General features: G+C 50.3%; 1 protein-coding gene across 1 annotated transcript in view; it reads right to left on the bottom strand.

Moving 5' to 3' along the window:
* The window catches only part of KIFAP3 (kinesin associated protein 3), a 1,290,910-nt gene that overhangs the window by 1,185,719 nt on the left and 86,401 nt on the right, over positions 1–18,790 (bottom strand). The window contains exon 2 of the mRNA XM_078686865.1: positions 10,219–10,350. Coding sequence (XP_078542991.1) covers positions 10,219–10,350 — 132 coding nt within the window. The remainder of the gene's footprint in view (positions 1–10,218; positions 10,351–18,790) is intronic.

Here is an 18,790-nt window from a genome sequence, read left to right as displayed (position 1 = left end):
GGGGGGACCCCGCATCGGCACTCGGCCCCCGTATTGCCCTTAAGGCACACCTGCGGTGGCTACCGTCAGGTTAGTAGGGAGGGGATTGTTTGAGGACACAGTTTGGATGGGGACTAGATGGTACTATTTAGAACCTGTTCTGGGGGGGGTGGATGAGGGATTCGTGTTGGACTGTTGATTTACTGTTGTTGAGGGGGGTACTCGTCATCGGTACGGATTTCATTAGGTGCTTGCACATGTCTGTAGTGTGTTCAGTGAGACGGGAAGACAGGACATGGGACAATGGCTGATCTCTCCACTCTGAAATGCATCACCTGGAATGTGCGGGGTCTGCACACCATGTCCAGGCGACATAAGGTCCACGCTTATCTAGTAAGGAGAGGTGTACAGATTGCTCTACTGCAGGAGACACACCTCACCAAGTCTGAGGGACTAGCGCTACAGCGTAGATGTCGAGGGCAAGTGTACAACACCACATACTCGGCTTATGCAAGAGGCGCGCTGATATGGATAAAAGCGGGGGTACCCTTCCAGGTAGATAGTCACACTGAGGATCCAGAGGGGAGATACGTTGCAATAGCAGGGAGACTAGGGGGAAAAGATGTGAACATTTGCTGCATTTACGCGCCTAATACGGACCAGCTCGCCTTTCTGACTGCGTTATCGGGCTCCTTGGCCCGCTACCTCTCGGGACCCATCCTCTTGGGGGGCGACTTTAATTCGGTGCTCGACGTTAATCTAGACAGATCTCACCCTCCTCTTCCGGACTCCCCGACACATCGAGTGGCCAGGTGCAGGTTAGACTGGCAGGCCAAGTGGGGACTGACGGATATTTGGCGGACCCAACACCCACAAGCCCGGGACTACTCCCATTTTTCTGGCATGCACGAGTTGCATGTGCGACTAGATAGCCTGCTGGGGTCGGGTGAAGTAGCTTCCTCGGCTGTGCGGTCTGAATACTTGACGAGGACTATCTCGGACCACAATCCGTTATTGATAGATCTCCGGTGGCTCCAGAGCACCCCCTATGTGCCAACCTGGAAATTGCGACCCGAACTGCTGGAGGACCAGGTGTTCCGCAGTGACTTGGAAGACAAGATAGCAGGATACTTTGAGATGAATGAGGGCACGACTGATAAGAGAGCCACGGAATGGGACGCCTTTAAGGTTGTGGTTAGAGGCTATTGTATAACACAGAGAGTTGGAGTGCGCCGAGTACTCCTGGAAGATCTGGCTAGAGCTGATCAGGTCCTCCGCGGACTGGAGGTTACCCGCCCTGGCCGCCCGGAGCTCCAACAACAGACCCTGGAGGCAAAAGAGGCGGTGGCTGTAGAGGTTGAGCGGCTGCGCAGTTACGACCACAAAGCTTACCTGACTAGGTCATTGGCTGAGGGCGACAAATCGGGTACATTGCTGGCTTGGCTCGCCAACTCAACGAGACGTACATCGCCCATTGTGGCCATGCGGACTGCGGAGAACAGGGAGGTCTATACTCAGCCCGAGATCCTTAACTGCTTCTGGAGATACTATGAGAGGCTGTATCGCAGCCGCTTACTGCCGGATACTACTCCGACGGACACCTTCCTGCGTGATCTGTCGATCCCCACTCTGGAACCGGAACAGGCGAAGGCCCTGGGACGAGATGTGGAGCTGGGAGAAATCAGAAGCGCCATAAACAAAATGGCGCGAAATAAAACGCCGGGTCTGGATGGACTCCCAGTGGAGTTTTATTCCACATACGTAGAACTCCTGGCCCCCAAACTCCTGCAGGTTTACAAAGAAGCGAGGACTTTGGGACGCCTACCGAGCTCGATGCGAGAAGCCCTGGTGATACCTCTACTCAAACCCGATCGCGAGGGTGTGGAGCCAGCATCTTATAGACCACTCTCAATGCTTTCGGTTGACTATAAGATCTTGAGCAGCATATTAGCTACACGACTGCTGGAGCATATGAGCTCCCTAGTACATACAGACCAGGCGGGTTTCATCCCCAGGCGTAACACCACGATGAACATCCGACGCTTGTTCCGATTATTAGAGGGGGATCACACAAATGCTCCCGATCCTATGATCCTATCGATAGACCTGGAGAAGGCCTTCGACAGCCTGGAGTGGGTTTATCTCCATAGGGTCCTGGAGCGGTTTGGCCTGGGTGAGGGATTTCGGAGTTGGACCACGGTATTGTATGCCTCGGCGGTGGCTAGGGTGAAATCGGGCCCGTTGATTTCCCAAAGATACCCCGTAGAAAGGGGCACGAGACAATGCTGCTCGCTATCCCCATTGTTGTTCACCCTGGCGGTGGAGCCGTTGGCTATATCGATCCGCACGGGGGCCCATTACAGGGGGTTGTACTCTCCGTCGGGTCACCAATACATTTCCCTGTATGCTGACGACCTACTGCTTTTTCTTGAGGACGCTAAGACGGCCCTAGCCGGAGCTGATTCAGTGCTCACGGCTTTTGGCGAGATATCGGGACTCCGGGTAAACTGGGCTAAGACCTGCCAGTTTCCGGTTCACGGTGAGAGTCCCCAGCCGGACACTCACAGAGAGATCCGATGGGAGCCTGTCTGTTTTAAATACCTGGGGGTACATGTATATCATCGCCCTGCTGACATACTGGAAGGCAACATTTCTAGAGGCATCAGGGCGTTTAGGGGTAGCATGGCCTTTTGGTCCACCCTGCCCCTCTCAGTAGCAGGGCGAATAGCACTACTGAAGATGGTAGCACTGCCCCGCCTGCTATACTACTTCAGGACACTTCCGGTCTGGATCCCTAGATCTACCTTTCAGGGCCTAGACTCTCTGATAGTGGCGTTCCTGTGGGGCTCGGGCCGCCGTAGAATAGCACTCAGGACTCTGTTGAGACGTAAGGCGGAGGGGGGGCTGGCGGCGCCCGACTTTGAAACGTACTATTTGGCTGCCCAACTACAGACCTACACCCAGGAGGTGGTGCGGGAGTTTCGTGGCCCGGAAGAGGCACGGGGCAGTGGCATACCCAGACATGTCTTATCATATATTGCACTCCAACAGAGGCTTGATTTGCAGGACCTCACTCAGGAGGAACGCACCATACGCTTGTGCTGGAATCGAGTGCATCGCAAACTGGGAAGGCCGCGACCTTATGCCCCGGAGATCCCGTTGGGAATGCTCACTGCATTGCCCCATGGCGGGGACTGGTCTCGCATGGGAGTCTGGGAGGAGATGGGTATACAGACCCTGGGAGACCTTTATGAGGACGGGGCGCTGCTGCCCTTTCAGGCGCTTCTGGACCGCTACGACGACCCTAGAGGCGATTTTTTGCTCCACGCGGCGATTACGAGGGCACTCCAAGCACACTGGAAAACTGGTCATGAGGAACCACAGTTGTCGGAAGCATGCCAGTACGTCATGATGTCTGCGGGAACGATTAAAGCAGTGACATGCTTATATTCCAAGATGATTGCTGGGAGACTGACCCCCCCGACGGCTCTTAAGACCCGCTGGGAAATTGACATAGGGAAGGAAATTCCGGAGACCACATGGGCCCAGTTGCTGCGACGGGCCTGGAAGGGCACGCGCAGTGCCCGATTCCAACTGGTCCACTTCTATATATTACACCGGGCCTATTTGACCCCGGAGAAACTAAAGAAATATTTCAACCTGGAAACGGCGGCCTGCCCTAGATGTAGGACAGCCGGAGCGGACCTTTTTCACATGCTATGGTCCTGTTCTATGCTGACCTCCTACTGGTTGTTTGTGGGAGACACGCTGTCCGAAGTGACTGGCAGATCGTTGCAGTTAGATGCAGCTGTAGGGATTCTACATTGGTTTCCGCATACCCCTAAAAATAAGGTTACTAGTAAATTCATCGATTTAGGGTTGCTCCTGGCCAAACGAGAAATCACCAGACACTGGAAGGCGCGAGCTGGTCCAACAGGCACTAAGTGGCGCAATGAACTTCTTAAGTGGGCGGGGAGCGAGAGCATGTTGCGATACCAACAGGCGAGACGGGGACGGGATGAGCGAGCTCTGGAGGCAGCGCAGGCATGGGAGACGTTGGTGCAGGCCCTGCGCGACCACAACACACATACTGATTCAGATAGTGCCGATGAGGAACAGCCTAGATCCCAATAACATGCTATTGGTGTGATATACCCAATACGGAGGACTAAGTCTCTTATCACATACTATTAGACCACACGTTGCACTGCCGATGACGAGAGGGGTGGAGGGAGGGGGATAGAGGAAAGGAGCACCATTCGTCTCCACCATGCACTAGAATGCTATACCATCGAGACCGACAATTCACTCCTCTGGGGGGATAGAAGTGGTTAAAGGGGGGGTGGGTGTTTCTTTTTGAGTTGTTTAGAAAAGCAGAAGAACCTTATTTCTTTCACCTGTTACACCCTGCCAGAACGGGGGGATATTCATTGTAAATTAATGGCACACGCCGCCCGACCCCCGGGTTGTGGGCTGAATGGCCGTGTATAGAGACTATACCACTACCGTCGACATTACCATGGATCAGATTATAGGTGCCACTAATGTGATTGTCTTTGTTTCCTGCAATAAAAACAGATTTACAAAAAAAAAAAAAAAAAAAAAAAAAAAAAAGAGTCCCAGGCAGGCCATGGAGTTGCATAAAGTATTGTTAAGACAGTAGCAAGACATCTTTAAACAGATCACCAGTTGTGGTTACTCCAATACAAATGGGGAATTGTGGGGAAGTGCAGGGGGACGAGCTACTCTCAGCAGCAGTAGGTTATGTAACAGACCAGCTTTCAACATAGGTTGTAAGTAACCTATCTCTTGTAGATATATCCAGGGCACAAGTCCCATAAAAATAAGTGCGGGGACTGACCAAGTAAGACAGTATGCAAATGACATGACGACACGACGTAGCGCTATAAAAGAAAGAAAATAGTGCTATTTAAATAAATTGTGTAAATACTGGGACAGACCAATCCATCAGACAGTCTTACAGTGTCTGCATTTATATACAGGGACAGAACAAAGGCAAAAGCATGCCTCTCTTAAGTACCTGTAAAGAGAAGGCACGCTGTGTGCCATTGTTTCCCTCTGTGGCATTTACATTTAAGTGTGAGGTTCCAGACAGCCCCCAGTCATCATATTCAAACAATAGGAGGCCGGATGGCCCCTTAACTTCGGCCCAGCTGGAGGTGAAAAAAAGGCTCCCTCTCTGCCTGCACGTTGCTGCTGGAAGTGGAAAGCAGGCAACGTGCAGGTGCTGCTGAACGAGAGTTTAAAATATTTATGTGGGGTCTAACTTCTTGGCAGGGGGGGAGATGGCATCCACCCTGTGAAAATAGTGGGTGGACGCAGTGTACCTGCATGTACCCCCGACTCGTGCCCTGGGTATATCCCAACAAGCCAATGGGAGAGCCACTGCTGTTGGGTTGCAAAGAAAGATCGAAAGTTAGGGGCTCCCAGTCTGCCACCACTCGTCAGTAGTTGTAATTTTTGAAGGCTAATGCATCGTCTACTAGGTCCCCATACAAGGTCAAGGAGTCGAGGGTTTTGAAAACCCTCCGCAGGATAAATATCGATAGATTGACAAAATAGAAACGCAGTTTGGGTAGCATGACCATCTTGGAAAGGGCTTCTCGACCTGTTACTGATAGGGGTAATGTGAGCCATAACTTTACTTGTGCTCTTAGTGCCAAAATAGCCTTAATTAGTTCTGGTCTATTAGGTCCATAGGGGACTTATAGTTCTGGATGCCCAAGTGTGCCAGAATGTGTGTCATGCACAGATGCCGCCCACGTACTCATGTTAATTGTGTCTTGTAGGATGGGGTCCCGGAAGGACGATAAGGTCTAGGACTTTGCATGGTTGATCTGGAGGCCCAAAAAGGCCTCAAATGACTGCAGGAGAGTAGCGAGTAAAGCAAACCCCATACTAAGGTTTCAGGTATGGACAAGAATGCGTCTGAGTATAAGGAGACTGCACGAGACTGGGAGCCTCGCAGGATACACCAGTTTGCTGCCTCCCGCCAACATTTTTGTGCGGGACGTTCCATGGCGAGTACAAACAATGGTGACAATGGGCACCCTTTTTGTGTACCACACCTATGGTATACTCCATGGAAATGTGTGCACCTGTTTTTGCTCCTGCCATTAGGACAGCATATAATATTTTATCCAACTTAATTTAGGTGAGGGGTTTACTTGAAGATCTGCACAACTGTGAATATATAGTCCCAGTCTAAAGAATGAAAAGCCTGCTAAAGGTCCAGAGGTAGACTTCTGGCGTCTGGGAAGAAGACATGTGCAGTTCCCATTAACTGTTATAAAAATTGAATGTTGAATGATGTACTCAGACGTGGAACAAATCCACATTGCTCTACATGATCAGGCCCAAAAGCAAGGGGAGTAGTCTGTGGGCTAACACTTTGCTAAGAATTTTTTATTCAGTAGTTAGGAGAGAGAGTGGCCTATATGATGACAAATCTGCTGAGGCCCGGCCAGACTTATGCAATGAGGTGACCAGGGCTTATTTGGTGGTCGTAGGTAATGCACCAGCTTCTAGGGATGCATTATACAATTTTTCAAGCCTCTGGACCAGTCAGGAAGCAAAGGTAGAGTAAAATGCAACACAGAAGCAGCCAATGCCAGGTGTTTTATTACGTGCCACGTCCTTTATGGCATTACATATTTCCCATGTGGTCAATGGGACTCCTAATGATTCACACGCATTTGGTGCGATCGGCGGGTGTCCCAGATCACTCAGGAAAGCGCCCCTGTCTGAGATTGGTGGAGTAGGTCGGGCTTTGTATATCTCAGTGTAGTAGGAGTTGAAACTCTCATTGATAGCTACTTGTGTGATGCAGGGAATCCCAGAAGGCAATGTGACATTCAGTATAGGGGTGGGAGACATTGGCAGAGGTATCATACAAGCTAGTAATGTACTTGCCCTGTCACCCTCAAAGTGCATCTTTTGTATATACAGTTTATGGTCAATGACTCTCAAAGTCTCCAAGAGCTTTGTATGGTGTATTCTAGTGTTCTGGAGGACTTCCAGCTGTATAGGATCATGTGTGCTCTTATATTCAAGATGCCCAACTTTGCAATTTTTGGAGAACGGAATGTCTAGGGCACATTACAGTAGCTGCGGACACTCCCCTTATCACGACTTTGAAAGCTTCCCACTTGACAAGTGGCATGGAAGCCGTTACTGCATTGTCCACAAAATAGGAATCTATGGCAGTACCAAGGGTGTTACGGAAGATCGCATTATCAAGCAGTGTGGGTTACAGTCACCATGTCGGAACAGGCGTTGGGACTCCATCCTGTTAGGCCGACCTCCAATCGCTTATGGTTGGAAAAAGTCTTACCCAAATAGGTTGCCCCATCAAATTTCCCAACAATGTGTGATGTACATAAGATACAATCTAATCGTGTATGCAGGCCATGTGGGGGTGGGGGGGGGGGGAGTGAAGGAGGAATATTCACTGATGCCTTGGTTATGTTCTCTTCAAAGAACGAGTAAGGACCAACTGGACATAGAACTTCCCAGGGCCTTAGCTTGTTGGATGGTTTCCGTGTGTGGCACAAGGGGGTGAGAACAGTCAAGGATGACATCCAAGACGGCGTTAAAGTCTCCTCCCATAAGCCAGGGAAGATGCAACTACTCCGCAATAATGGAGGATATACACTGGAGGTAAAGGTCTTGATTGGAATTTGGGACACATACACTGCCTAGAACGACATTTCGCCATCCAAAAACTCCTGGACAAAGACATATCACCATTGCACATCAGTTCTAATGTCCTGAGCTTCAAACGGAACCCTAGCTTGCAACCAAACAGTTGCCCCACAGGTGACCCCAGAATATAGAGTAGTGAACAATTGACCCCTCCATTTGGTGCACAATTTCGTTACTTCAAGGGCTGTAAGGTGAGTGGCCTGTAAACAAAGTGCAGTTGCTTTATGGTGGTGTAGCTGCGTCAGTGGATTGATCCCAACCCCCTTACATTTCAAGTGACTACCTTATAGTGTTGTGGTGTAGTTGACATGCAAATCCAATATCCCAAATACCAGATTCAACAAAGCCTCATGTTCCACCAAAAAACAACCAAAGAAACATTTGCTAATACAAGAATAAGACATTTGGCAATTGCTTACTGAGGGGGGACAAACCCCGGCCATAAGAAGCTATATTTATTTCAAAGACCTCTCCCACACAGGCACCCAGAGGACCACAATGATATATATACTTATAGAACTAGAAAAACGTAAATTTTAAGTTGAATAGCCCAAACTCTTAGACATAGTAAATCGAGAATATGCATGTAAAGGTAATAGCCTTGGTACAACGGTCCATCATTGGAGGACACTCTATGGGGGAAGGTGGTTTCATGTTGGGATTATTGTGTTCCAGCCAGTCCCACGCAGCACTTGTGGAGTCAAAGAATATGGATTTCTGGTTATTTAGCACGTTTCATCATGCCAGACACATCAGGGCATAGGTCAGGCCTGCGTGCAACAGTTTTTTGGCTGCCATAGAGGAGGCAGGTCGTCTTTAGACTTCCGATGTATGATCCAGAAATAAGGGTACTGTGGCACTGCCTGTCCTTGTAGGAGTCCCCTCCCTAGCCTTCTGAAGGAGAGTATCACAGTTACTGAAACTGAGGATACGCACAAACATACGGCACGGTGGCGTCTGGGGACAGAGTCTAGTCAGTGCACGATATGTGCATTCCACAGCGAACAGTGCGGAAAGCCCTTGAGAGGCCAACTAATGTCTGGAGCCAGTGTTCAATGAATTACGTCAGATTAGAGCCTTCCACGCCCACATAATTGTGACCTGCACGACCCACTGCATCCTAGGCCCAGTCATGGAGGAAGGTGAGCTGTTTTTGGAGTTTGGAGATGGCAGTGGAGTGTACAGTCTGCACTGGGGCCAACGTAGATAGAGTGAATCAGCTGTTGTGACTTTCTCTGAAAGTTTGCGGTGATCCTCACGTAGGATTCCGAAATCAGCAGACAGAGCGTCAATGCGATGTTCAATTGCAGCTCTAGAGTCTCGAATTTCTTGGAGTATCAGATCTAGTTTATCAAGCAAAGGCACCAGATGTGTGGGTGGGACACTGCTGATCAAGTAAAAATCTACTCGAGCGGCAGAAAAGGAAAGCAGGGACCGCTTGCACTGTGCATGGTGCAGTTCGCAATAACTGCACAGTGCGGACAAGCATCCGGACTGTGCAATCACCGCGAACTGCATTTTTCTATCGTACTTCGCGTAGTGCAACCCCGCCCAGGGTTAATATTTAGTGCACCCCATGGTAATGGTTTTAGAGAAAGCATGATGTGGTCAGAGGTATCCGTGGAGGTAAGGCTCATACCCCTGGCCTGGATATCAATTGCCAAGGTAAGCCACTCAGGCTAGTAGGAATGTTCAGGTGAGATATCAGTGCAGTTTCCAACCGCTAAAGATCGACTTGTGCAGTACTGTGGAGGCACCAATCCGCAGTCCTGACCCCCTGACTGCTCAGCGAGTGTTGGTGTTATGTTGTTTCAAAGAACGGGGGCCGAGCCACATGCAGCACAGGAAGGAAGATGTTGCTCTCGTAATTTCAGGCTGTTATCCCCCAGCGTGCAGTAGCGACAAGTTGCCACGCTGGCGTAATGAGCCACGGGACTGTCCGACACTTGGGATATGGAGCCGATTGACAGTAGCCACTTCTCAATGTTCAGGTGGCGGCGCAGGAAGCTACACAGTGGAAATGCCAGGGCCCCAACGGAGCTCTGCTGGTTAAGGAAAAGGGGGGGGAAGCCAGAAGGCCTCACCTCTCAAGGAATTATTTTGGCACTCAACCATCCTCCTGCCGGATCAGAGCTTGGAAATGGATAGGCACCAGGGTAGGAACGCTACTCCTGACTCCAACAGACGCAGGGAGTCACAGTTTGCATGCCCACCCCCCCAAACTGGTTGCAGCTGACTGCCTAACACCCGGTCTAACATCCCTAGATATATGGCTGTTCTTGCAGGGCCCGCAGCATGTGGCCTCCAAGCGCCAACAGGGCTGTTCTGTGGAAGCTGGAGACCTCCCAAATCATGCTAGGGTGGAATCATAGAAGATGCAATATGTAAGTCAAAGGACAACGAAAACAGATTATCAAAATTGCTCACAAAATAGTCCTTAAGGAAAAGGTAAAATATGAGATACAATCAATGAAGCAAATGCTTAGTTCAATGCTCAATTTGGAATAAACTTACATTTTTGTGCACTCCTTACGCTCCCCAAGCATGGGGTCTCCCATCTCTCCGAGAATAGTCGCCTCAACTTCATAGTGGACAACCAAAGCTTTTTCTGTTGGATGGACATCAATGTTACCACCTTTGACTTTCCTATAGTCATAAAAAGGGAAAACATGTTAACATTTAAAGTAAAAGATGAACGTTGGAATAAAGAGCCCCTTGTCAGATAACATGAAGTGTTTTTTTAAATGGACAGAGAATGGCTACATATACAGAACTAACAATCTTATCCACTAAATAACATCAATCTTTTTTCTCACTTGATAATTTCTTCTAAAGTAAACATCCCATTTTTTAGCTACTGTAACCTGAGAAATTCTATTATAGGAGTTATAGGACCTAAGCAAACGTGAATGAAAACGGCGCAATTGCACAAGACAAGAATAGGTCACATAATGCAGCCTCTTTTAACTGTTGCATACCAGAGACAGCCACTGATAACTATTGCACATTATCCAGAACGCCACTACCAGGGTCTGGTTCGGGAGAAAGGCTTTACCAACACCCTTAGACCATTAAGCTAGGTTCCAAACGACAACTCTATTAGTACAAAGACGTATCTGCTCACAAAGCACTGCATGTCAAGCATATCTTCCAAGATACGTGCCAAAGGGCCTCAAATCAGCTTAGTAAAACCTGGTTAATTTTCCTAGTTTCATCCGATTACTCATAACAATGTGTTTTCTGAATTGCAAGTAAAAGTATTGCACCCTAGACATCTAAACTTACTTTAATCATCTATCCTTCCGTTGGCAACTCTAACCGTATTATGTGTGGGCATAGTGATACTTTATTGCAGCTAGAAGAAAACGTATGGAATGGTATTCGAAGATAAAAACAGCAGTGCAAGGAGCTGGATGCAGCACGCATTCGTGATTTACCAAAGGAGTGTTTTCAAAGCATTGTAAATACTCCCTTTGGTGTTAACTGTCGCAAATTGTTGCTCATTATGCAAATGGAAGCTCCACGAACTTGGAATAATAGCCATCACATTGCCTAACACAAGAGATGGAGCAGCTTTCCTTATTGCCATCTTTCGTCTATGGAAGTGGGGTGGGACTGTTGCCCCGAGCAGCACAAAGCAGGTTGGTCATGAAGCTCTGTGAGTGAGCGTCACTGACACTGGGCTGCCTTCTCCTGCTGCTGCTGCTGCAGCTTGCATGAACTCGCATTTAAATCTGGCTCGCCTCTTACCTCTGTGTGGATACCGTGTTGACAATTGTTGAAATAATACACTGGGCGCACAGCCTCCACAGTTTGATGACGCTACTTGTGCTCTGTAGGAGATCACAGGGCTGTAGCACAGCTTACATAGTATGCTCAAAGCCTGCATCCTGAGCTAATTCCAGCTAGACACCCAATATTCGAAACCTCTGGCACTTTCACCTCCCCACCTGTCTTCTATAAGTCTATTACCTCTCTCCATTTCAACTTCATTTTTTTTCTTCCCAATCTTTTTACTAGCTCTCCCACCACATCTACACCACCCTCCAATCTCAATTTGACTCCCTTTTCCTTCTTTACCTTCCTGTCAGTGTCCTCTTCTATCTTACCATTTATTTGTCTCGACTTCCGGGTGCAGTAGACATAGAAGAAACACTACTGCAACAATACAGCTTCTTTTAACAAAACTCCATATTGAAGAACCTGACTGGATCTTTCAAGGGCCTTGCGCTGATCGACAGTAACAATCAAATCACAACACAAATCTTAGATTGGAAATGCCCTGGTTACTTACCGGTAATCTTCATTACTCAGAGTATAGTCTTCCTCGCCACACGACTAACAAAGTGAGCTTCAGCTCCACAGCAGAACCCTCCAAAGCAAAAAAGTCATCCTCCCATCCCTTCCCAATATGGCCAACCCATTACACCCTTGACCTCTATAAGAGGCGGGCCAGCCCAACCCTTGAGCCTGAAACTACCAAGCATAAACAAAGCCGATAGCCAGACAGGGAGGGAGAGATGGATGGATGGATGGATGGGAACTCATGTGGCGAGGAAGTCTATACTCGGGAGGGCAAACCAAACCGACCAGATGAGTGGAAGGACCACTCAATGAAGAGGCAACCATGAGCACGAAGAACCAGCCCGGGACAGAAAGACACCAGGAAGACCGAAAACCCAGACCCCCGAGACACGATGTGCCGCCAGAAAATCTGGCTCAACTAAAGGCCGAAGGAGGACAGAGAAGGCACGGAACCAAAAGGCGCGGAACCAGATTGCACAGAGCCAAAAGCAACAGCAAGCCAGGCCAAACACACCAAGACTGCCCAACGGACAACCAAAAGTGAGAGGGGAGCAAAAGCCCAGGCAGAGGAACTGAATAAACAGAGGGCAACTCCACCACAGCGACCCAAAAAAAAGCCACAGAAGAAAGAGAGATGCAGTCGGACAAACGCAGCAACACCGCACAGTTGACCACCAAATGCGAGAGAGTCGAAACCACCAGAGGAACGGGGCAGCGGAACCAGACGCAATCAAACAGACTGGCAAGAACCACAAGAATGGAAAGGGGTGGAAAGGGGTGCAAAGGAAACCAGCACGCCAACCAAACAGCCAAAAAAACGAGGGCCATCACAACCACATCGCAAAAAGAGAAACAGGTGGGAAACGGACCTCAGTCGCACAAAGGATCCCCCGGAAGGGATCGCAACACCAAGGAGAGAACCCAGGCAGGCACAAGGCAAAATAGACCCAGGACGGTGCCAGAAACTACACTGAAGAGACCCGGCCACCAAGGGAACCCAACTGGCCAACAGCGAAAAGCGGAAAGTCCATAGGGCCGCCCACATAGCCCGAAGAGCGGAAGGGACCAGGCCCAAGGCCAAGCCACTAGAAAAGAAGCGAATGGTCACCAGAGGATCCCAAGCAGAAGACAACACACAGAGCCCGCAAGGGAGGGACATGCAGCGCGGCGGCGCAAGACCTCCTCGCACAGGGACCAAGCAACCCGTCCCAGGAAGGTTCCATAAGAAGGAAGTGAGCCGCCGAAGCAAGGACCCAGGCGGCCACACAGGCAGCCAACAACCAGGTCCGGCCCAGATGAACAATGAAGAACAGACAGGAACAGGAGCACCCAGGAAGAAAAAGCCACAGGCAGAAAAACACCAAAGGTGAGAAAGACAGAAGAGCAGGGCGAAACGAGCCAGAGCCATGTCAATACTCCCAGGCAGCCACCTGAGCCAGCAGGCCCCGGGACCCCAAACCCAGGGACAAAGAAGATAAGGATACAAATTCACACCGGAAGTGCAGGGCCCTGCCAGGGAGATGAGAACCGGGAGTCCCAGCACCACCGGACACCCAAATGCACCGCTGGAAACAAAAACCCATCAAGGGAAAACCAGAAAGCAGGGGCAGGACACAAAACCCGCGCCCACATAGGCACAACACGGACCATTGAGCAACATTTCCCAAGTCAACCACCACAGCAGCAGACACCAATTGAGACGCACCCAGGCGAGCACCACCAACAGGACAAAAGCCCTGCCAGGCCAAACAAGCCCAGAACCCCTGGAAGAAAAAGGACCCCAGGAAAGCGCAAAGCCGGGAGCCCGGACCAGAAGGCCAAAGAGTCAACACCGGGGACCCAAACAAAGCATACAGCACCAGACGCACCCAGGAGAACTCCCATCCAGGCACTAAAGAGGCCCAACCCATACTACTTAATGAGAGCAAACGAGAACATGAGCTTTCAGGGTGGTAGAAGAAAAGTGGCACAGGCAAGGACAGCACCATCGAGCCAAAAAGTCAACAGGGGCGAACCCCGCAAAAACACCCCTGACAATGAAGCAAGGGAGAAAACGGCCAGGAGAGCAACAAGAAGCCCCCACAGGGCAGGGCCAAATCCCAGAAAAGGCAAAGAACGGGCAACAGAAGGCCGACCAACCGACCCAGCACTGACCGGGAACCTACGCACGCCCCAAAGGACGGTAACGGCCCCCAGCACCCAGGAATGGGCACCCAGAACATAAAGATCACTGGTCCAAGAAGGAAATGTCCGAAGACACACAAGACATGGACCCCACAGGAGAGGAAGCTCAAAGCACCAGGAAGACCCAGGCTGCCACCCATCAAGGTGCAAACCAGTCCAGACCTGGCCAACATCCCAGATCAGATGAGGTCAGATGCTCACAGGGCAATAAGGTCATAGGGCCCTGAAATACTAAGTACGGGAAGCATGAGGAGGCATCCAAATGTCAAGGTGCAGCACCACAAAGACAGCACCAGCCAGTCCATTCCCTCTCTTCCCCCAGCACGTCAAACTACGTAGCCCATGCAGAACTGGGCATGCCGTTTATTTCTGACAGATTTAAGATAGCCCCCATAATGCTCTGGCACTCGATCTGTTAACAAGAGGACATAGGCCTGAATAAATTGATACTTCATGATGCCATGAATCTAAATTACTCGCTGAAAATTCCATGGCTGGAATCTATTAAATCCGCATGTGAGCTGAGCGGTCGATCAACTCTTTCTGGACCGAGAATCCAGCAAATTGACAGGGAAAGATCAACTGAAACAACGTTTCCAGCATAAGCTATTAGAAAAGAGAGAACTGGTAGAGGGAATGAAACCATCTGTATCGATTTATAAAACTCTCATTCCCCAAAAGGGCTTGTATTCATATTTAACAGTGGTTTGTAATGATCAGCAGGGATTCAGTTTAACAAGTTTGAAGGTAAATAAGCTACCGTTGATGATGGGCTTCCAAGATAATTGTCACTATGTCTGAGCCATCATTATACCTCTGTGATATGTCCTCAATAACTAATTTGCACATTATATTTTTTGGTAAATTGTATGCAATACCATGGAAGAGATATATTTCATCAATTTTTAAAACATTACATTTTAGACAATATAGGGCAGCTCTCTTATTCTTATTACACGTACACACCCCGTTTGCATGCTGTGCAAAATCTTCCTATTTGTGGCAAGTTTTGAAGATCAGGAAAAGTATGCAGTGTGTTAAAACGTTGGAAAATTCATTGTAAAGATAAATTATGGCCGACATACGTATTTTAAATATTTATATAAATTAAGTGTGTTTTAACTAGTTTGATCATTTGCTTTTTATTGCGTACTGTACTTTTATGTTACCGAAAAGTAATGAATAAAGCTAATTGACTGATTGTACATGTGGCAGGCCTGCGTTGGGGGTCTGCAACACTCGGGGGCTGAACAGCAAGCTCCCGTCCTGCTTGCAGCGCTGAGGGACATCGCGCCAACATTCACCCACTCTCCCCTGCCGCCGCACTTGCATCCGCGGTTGCTGAGAGGGGGGAGCGCACAGGAGAAGACTACATCTCCCAGCGTCCCCTGCCTGGACGCCGGGTCGCCGCCTGCAGCATCATTTGCCCGCGCCTGGAGGCGCATAAAAACCACACACTCCTGCTGGGGAGCGGGGGTCTGCAACACTCGGGGGCTGAACAGCAAGCTCCCGTCCTGCTTGCAGCGCTGAGGGACATCGCGCCAACATTCACCCACTCTCCCCTACCGCCGCACTTGCATCCGCGGTTGCGGAGAGGGGGGAGCGCACAGGAGAAGACTACATCTCCCAGCGTCCCCTGCCTGGACGCCGGGTCGCCGCCTGCAGCATCATTTGCCAGCGCCTGGAGGCGCATAAAGACCACACACTCCTGCTGGGGAGCGGGGGTCTGCAACACTCGGGGGCTGAACAGCAAGCTCCCGTCCTGCTTGCAGCGCTGAGGGACATCGCGCCAACATCCACCCACTCTCCCCTGCCGCCGCACTTGCATCCGCGGTTGCTGATAGGGGGAGCGCACAGGAGAAGACTACATCTCCCAGCGTCCCCTGCCTGGACGCCGGGTCGCCGCCTGCAGCATCATTTGCCCGCGCCTGGAGGCGCATAAAGACCACACACTCCTGCTGGGGAGCGGGGGTCTGCAACACTCGGGGGCTGAACAGCAAGCTCCCGTCCTGCTTGCAGCGCTGAGGGACATCGCGCCAACATTCACCCACTCTCCCCTGCCGCCGCACTTGCATCCGCGGTTGCTGAGAGGGGGGAGCGCACAGGAGAAGACTACATCTCCCAGCGTCCCCTGCCTGGACGCCGGGTCGCCGCCTGCAGCATCATTTGCCCGTGCCTGGAGGCGCATAAAGACCACACACTCCTGCTGGGGAGCGGGGGTCTCCAACACTTGGGGGCTGAACAGCAAGCTCCCGTCCTGCTTGCAGCGCTGAGGGACATCGCGCCAACATTCACCCACTCTCCCCTGCCGCCGCACTTGCATCCGCGGTTGCTGAGAGGGGGGAGCGCACAGGAGAAGACTACATCTCCCAGCGTCCCCTGCCTGGACGCCGGGTCGCCGCCTGCAGCATAATTTGCCCGCGCCTGGAGGCGCATAAAGACCACACACTCCTCCCGCGTCGCGGGACACATGCGGGCGACGCCGGGCTGAGCCCGGGCAGAGGGCGGGCCGTTTGTGGCCGTCCGGGGCAGGAGGAGGCAGGGCAGGGCCTGACACCCTGTCCAGGACAATGGGGAAACGCAAACAAGTCACAAAGGGGGCAGAAGGTAAGAAAGCCAAAGTTCCACGCAATTCAGAGTCAATCATCTCATTTCTCACCTCTGCGGTGGGGGCCTTGACTGATGAAATCGCAAATGCGGAGAAAGAACTGGGCCTTGTACAGACTGGTGTGTCTGTTACAGATCCCCCGGCTGATCCCCATTCTCACCCTCAGCATCAGACAGACTCGGTTCGACCAATCCCACTTGAACCTAATATAATCCTGGTGGCCCCTCCATCCACTCGCATGGCTAACCAGTCATCACCCCAAGCCAAGGGCAACGCTGTAGCACAGGAGCCACAGCACTCCCCCACGTCAAACAGCACAAAAGACAGTGACATTACTCCCCCTCACCAGCCCACACCCAAAGAAGACATAACAGCCCCACAGGGATTCCATGCTAATCTGGCAGACTTTGTTGAAGAACTGTTTGAATCCCGGCTGGAACCACTTTTGGTAAACATTGCTAAAGACATAGTGGACACCTTGAAATTATGCGTAGATAATATCTTGCATAAATGTGGACGCATTGACACCTGCATTAAAGACCTGGAGCTGCACTCTCAGGGGAAGCGGGCCCTGGAAAAATCTGTTTTGAATGATAGCCAGGAGGTGATTATGGCCTCACCAGGGCCGGCAAACAGACCAGGTCCCATAACATGCACAAATCCGCCCAAAGGTACTAAAACATCTCAAGGGGAGGCAAAGAAGACCATAGTCACGGGGGGCATGCCTGAGCACAGGGTAGCCAACCCATTAGTGAAGGAACAAAGAAACAATGGGCCACACGCAGGACGGAATTACATAGTGGATCTCCCCCCAGATGCATCACCCCTCGTTATCATTCTAACAGGGATCCCATGCCTTAACGGTAATCAGAGGGAATCAGAACAGGATCTATTAAATAGAACCAGAAGATGGTGCACACAATTTAGTAGTGGGAGTGCAGATGTGGGAAAAAATATTATAGCTGCAAGAAGGGTGGATTGGGTGGGGCGACGGGAGAAATGTATTCCCGGTGACTGTGTGATAGTCAATTTTAACAATCCCAACATGGCAAACACACTACTCTGGGACGGATCTGCCCTAGATGGTGCAGGTATTAGACCCTTGCCACTGGGTTTCTTTTATCCACCTCCATCTCATCCACAGCCTAACTTAAGATCCCGGCACATCCCACCACCATTAGGTCTCTTGGGGAGGGCAGGGACGGGGGAAGCGAGACACTATTCTTATCAAGCACACCAGGCTCGCCTATGGGCGGGGGCAAGGACTGTTACACCAGTACGCATTGCCTCCGATAACTTAGCTGATACCCGGGCGGACCCTGTTGTACTGAGTAATAGGTTCTCACCCCTCGCAGATCCTTCCAACCTGGATCTAGTGGATTGACAACTACCCAATGTCCTGCCCGTACACGAGATTCCCCCTGTAGCCAATCTATGCCATAAAACATCGGTACTCAGCTGGAACATAGCGGGGCTAAGGAGGAAAGCCGGGGATGATAGATGGGTACATTTTGTAACACATTATGACATCTTGTGTTTTCAGGAGACGTGGGATACAAATGGTAATTTTTATTTAAACGGCTATCGTAGTTTCTCAGTCAAAGCAACTGCTGGGAGGGGAGGGAGACCCAAAGGTGGCCTGTATACAATTATTGCTATAAAATTGGCAGGTTCCATGAAGAAAATAGACTCACCAATGGATAGCTTTTTATGTGTGGAATGGGCTAGGCCAAACCTCCCAATAATTCTAATTGTAAATTTTTATAATGCGCCCGACAAGGCTCCGGGTAACACTCACCCGAGTTCCTTATCATCTTTTTTATGTCACTATAAATCACATCAAACAGCTACATTCGAAATCCTGCTTATGGGAGACTTTAACACACACCCCTGCGGATGGGATTGTTTTTCTAAACAACAAATGGCACCTCCGGGTGCAACTAGTCCCCATTTTGAACACACAGCGCAGGGAATGGAGCTGGAAGAACT

The sequence above is a fragment of the Lissotriton helveticus genome, chromosome 1_1 (genome assembly GCF_964261635.1).
Source record: "Lissotriton helveticus chromosome 1_1, aLisHel1.1, whole genome shotgun sequence".
Taxonomy (NCBI): Eukaryota; Metazoa; Chordata; class Amphibia; order Caudata; family Salamandridae; genus Lissotriton; species Lissotriton helveticus.
This window is presented reverse-complemented; position numbering and strand designations above follow the sequence as displayed.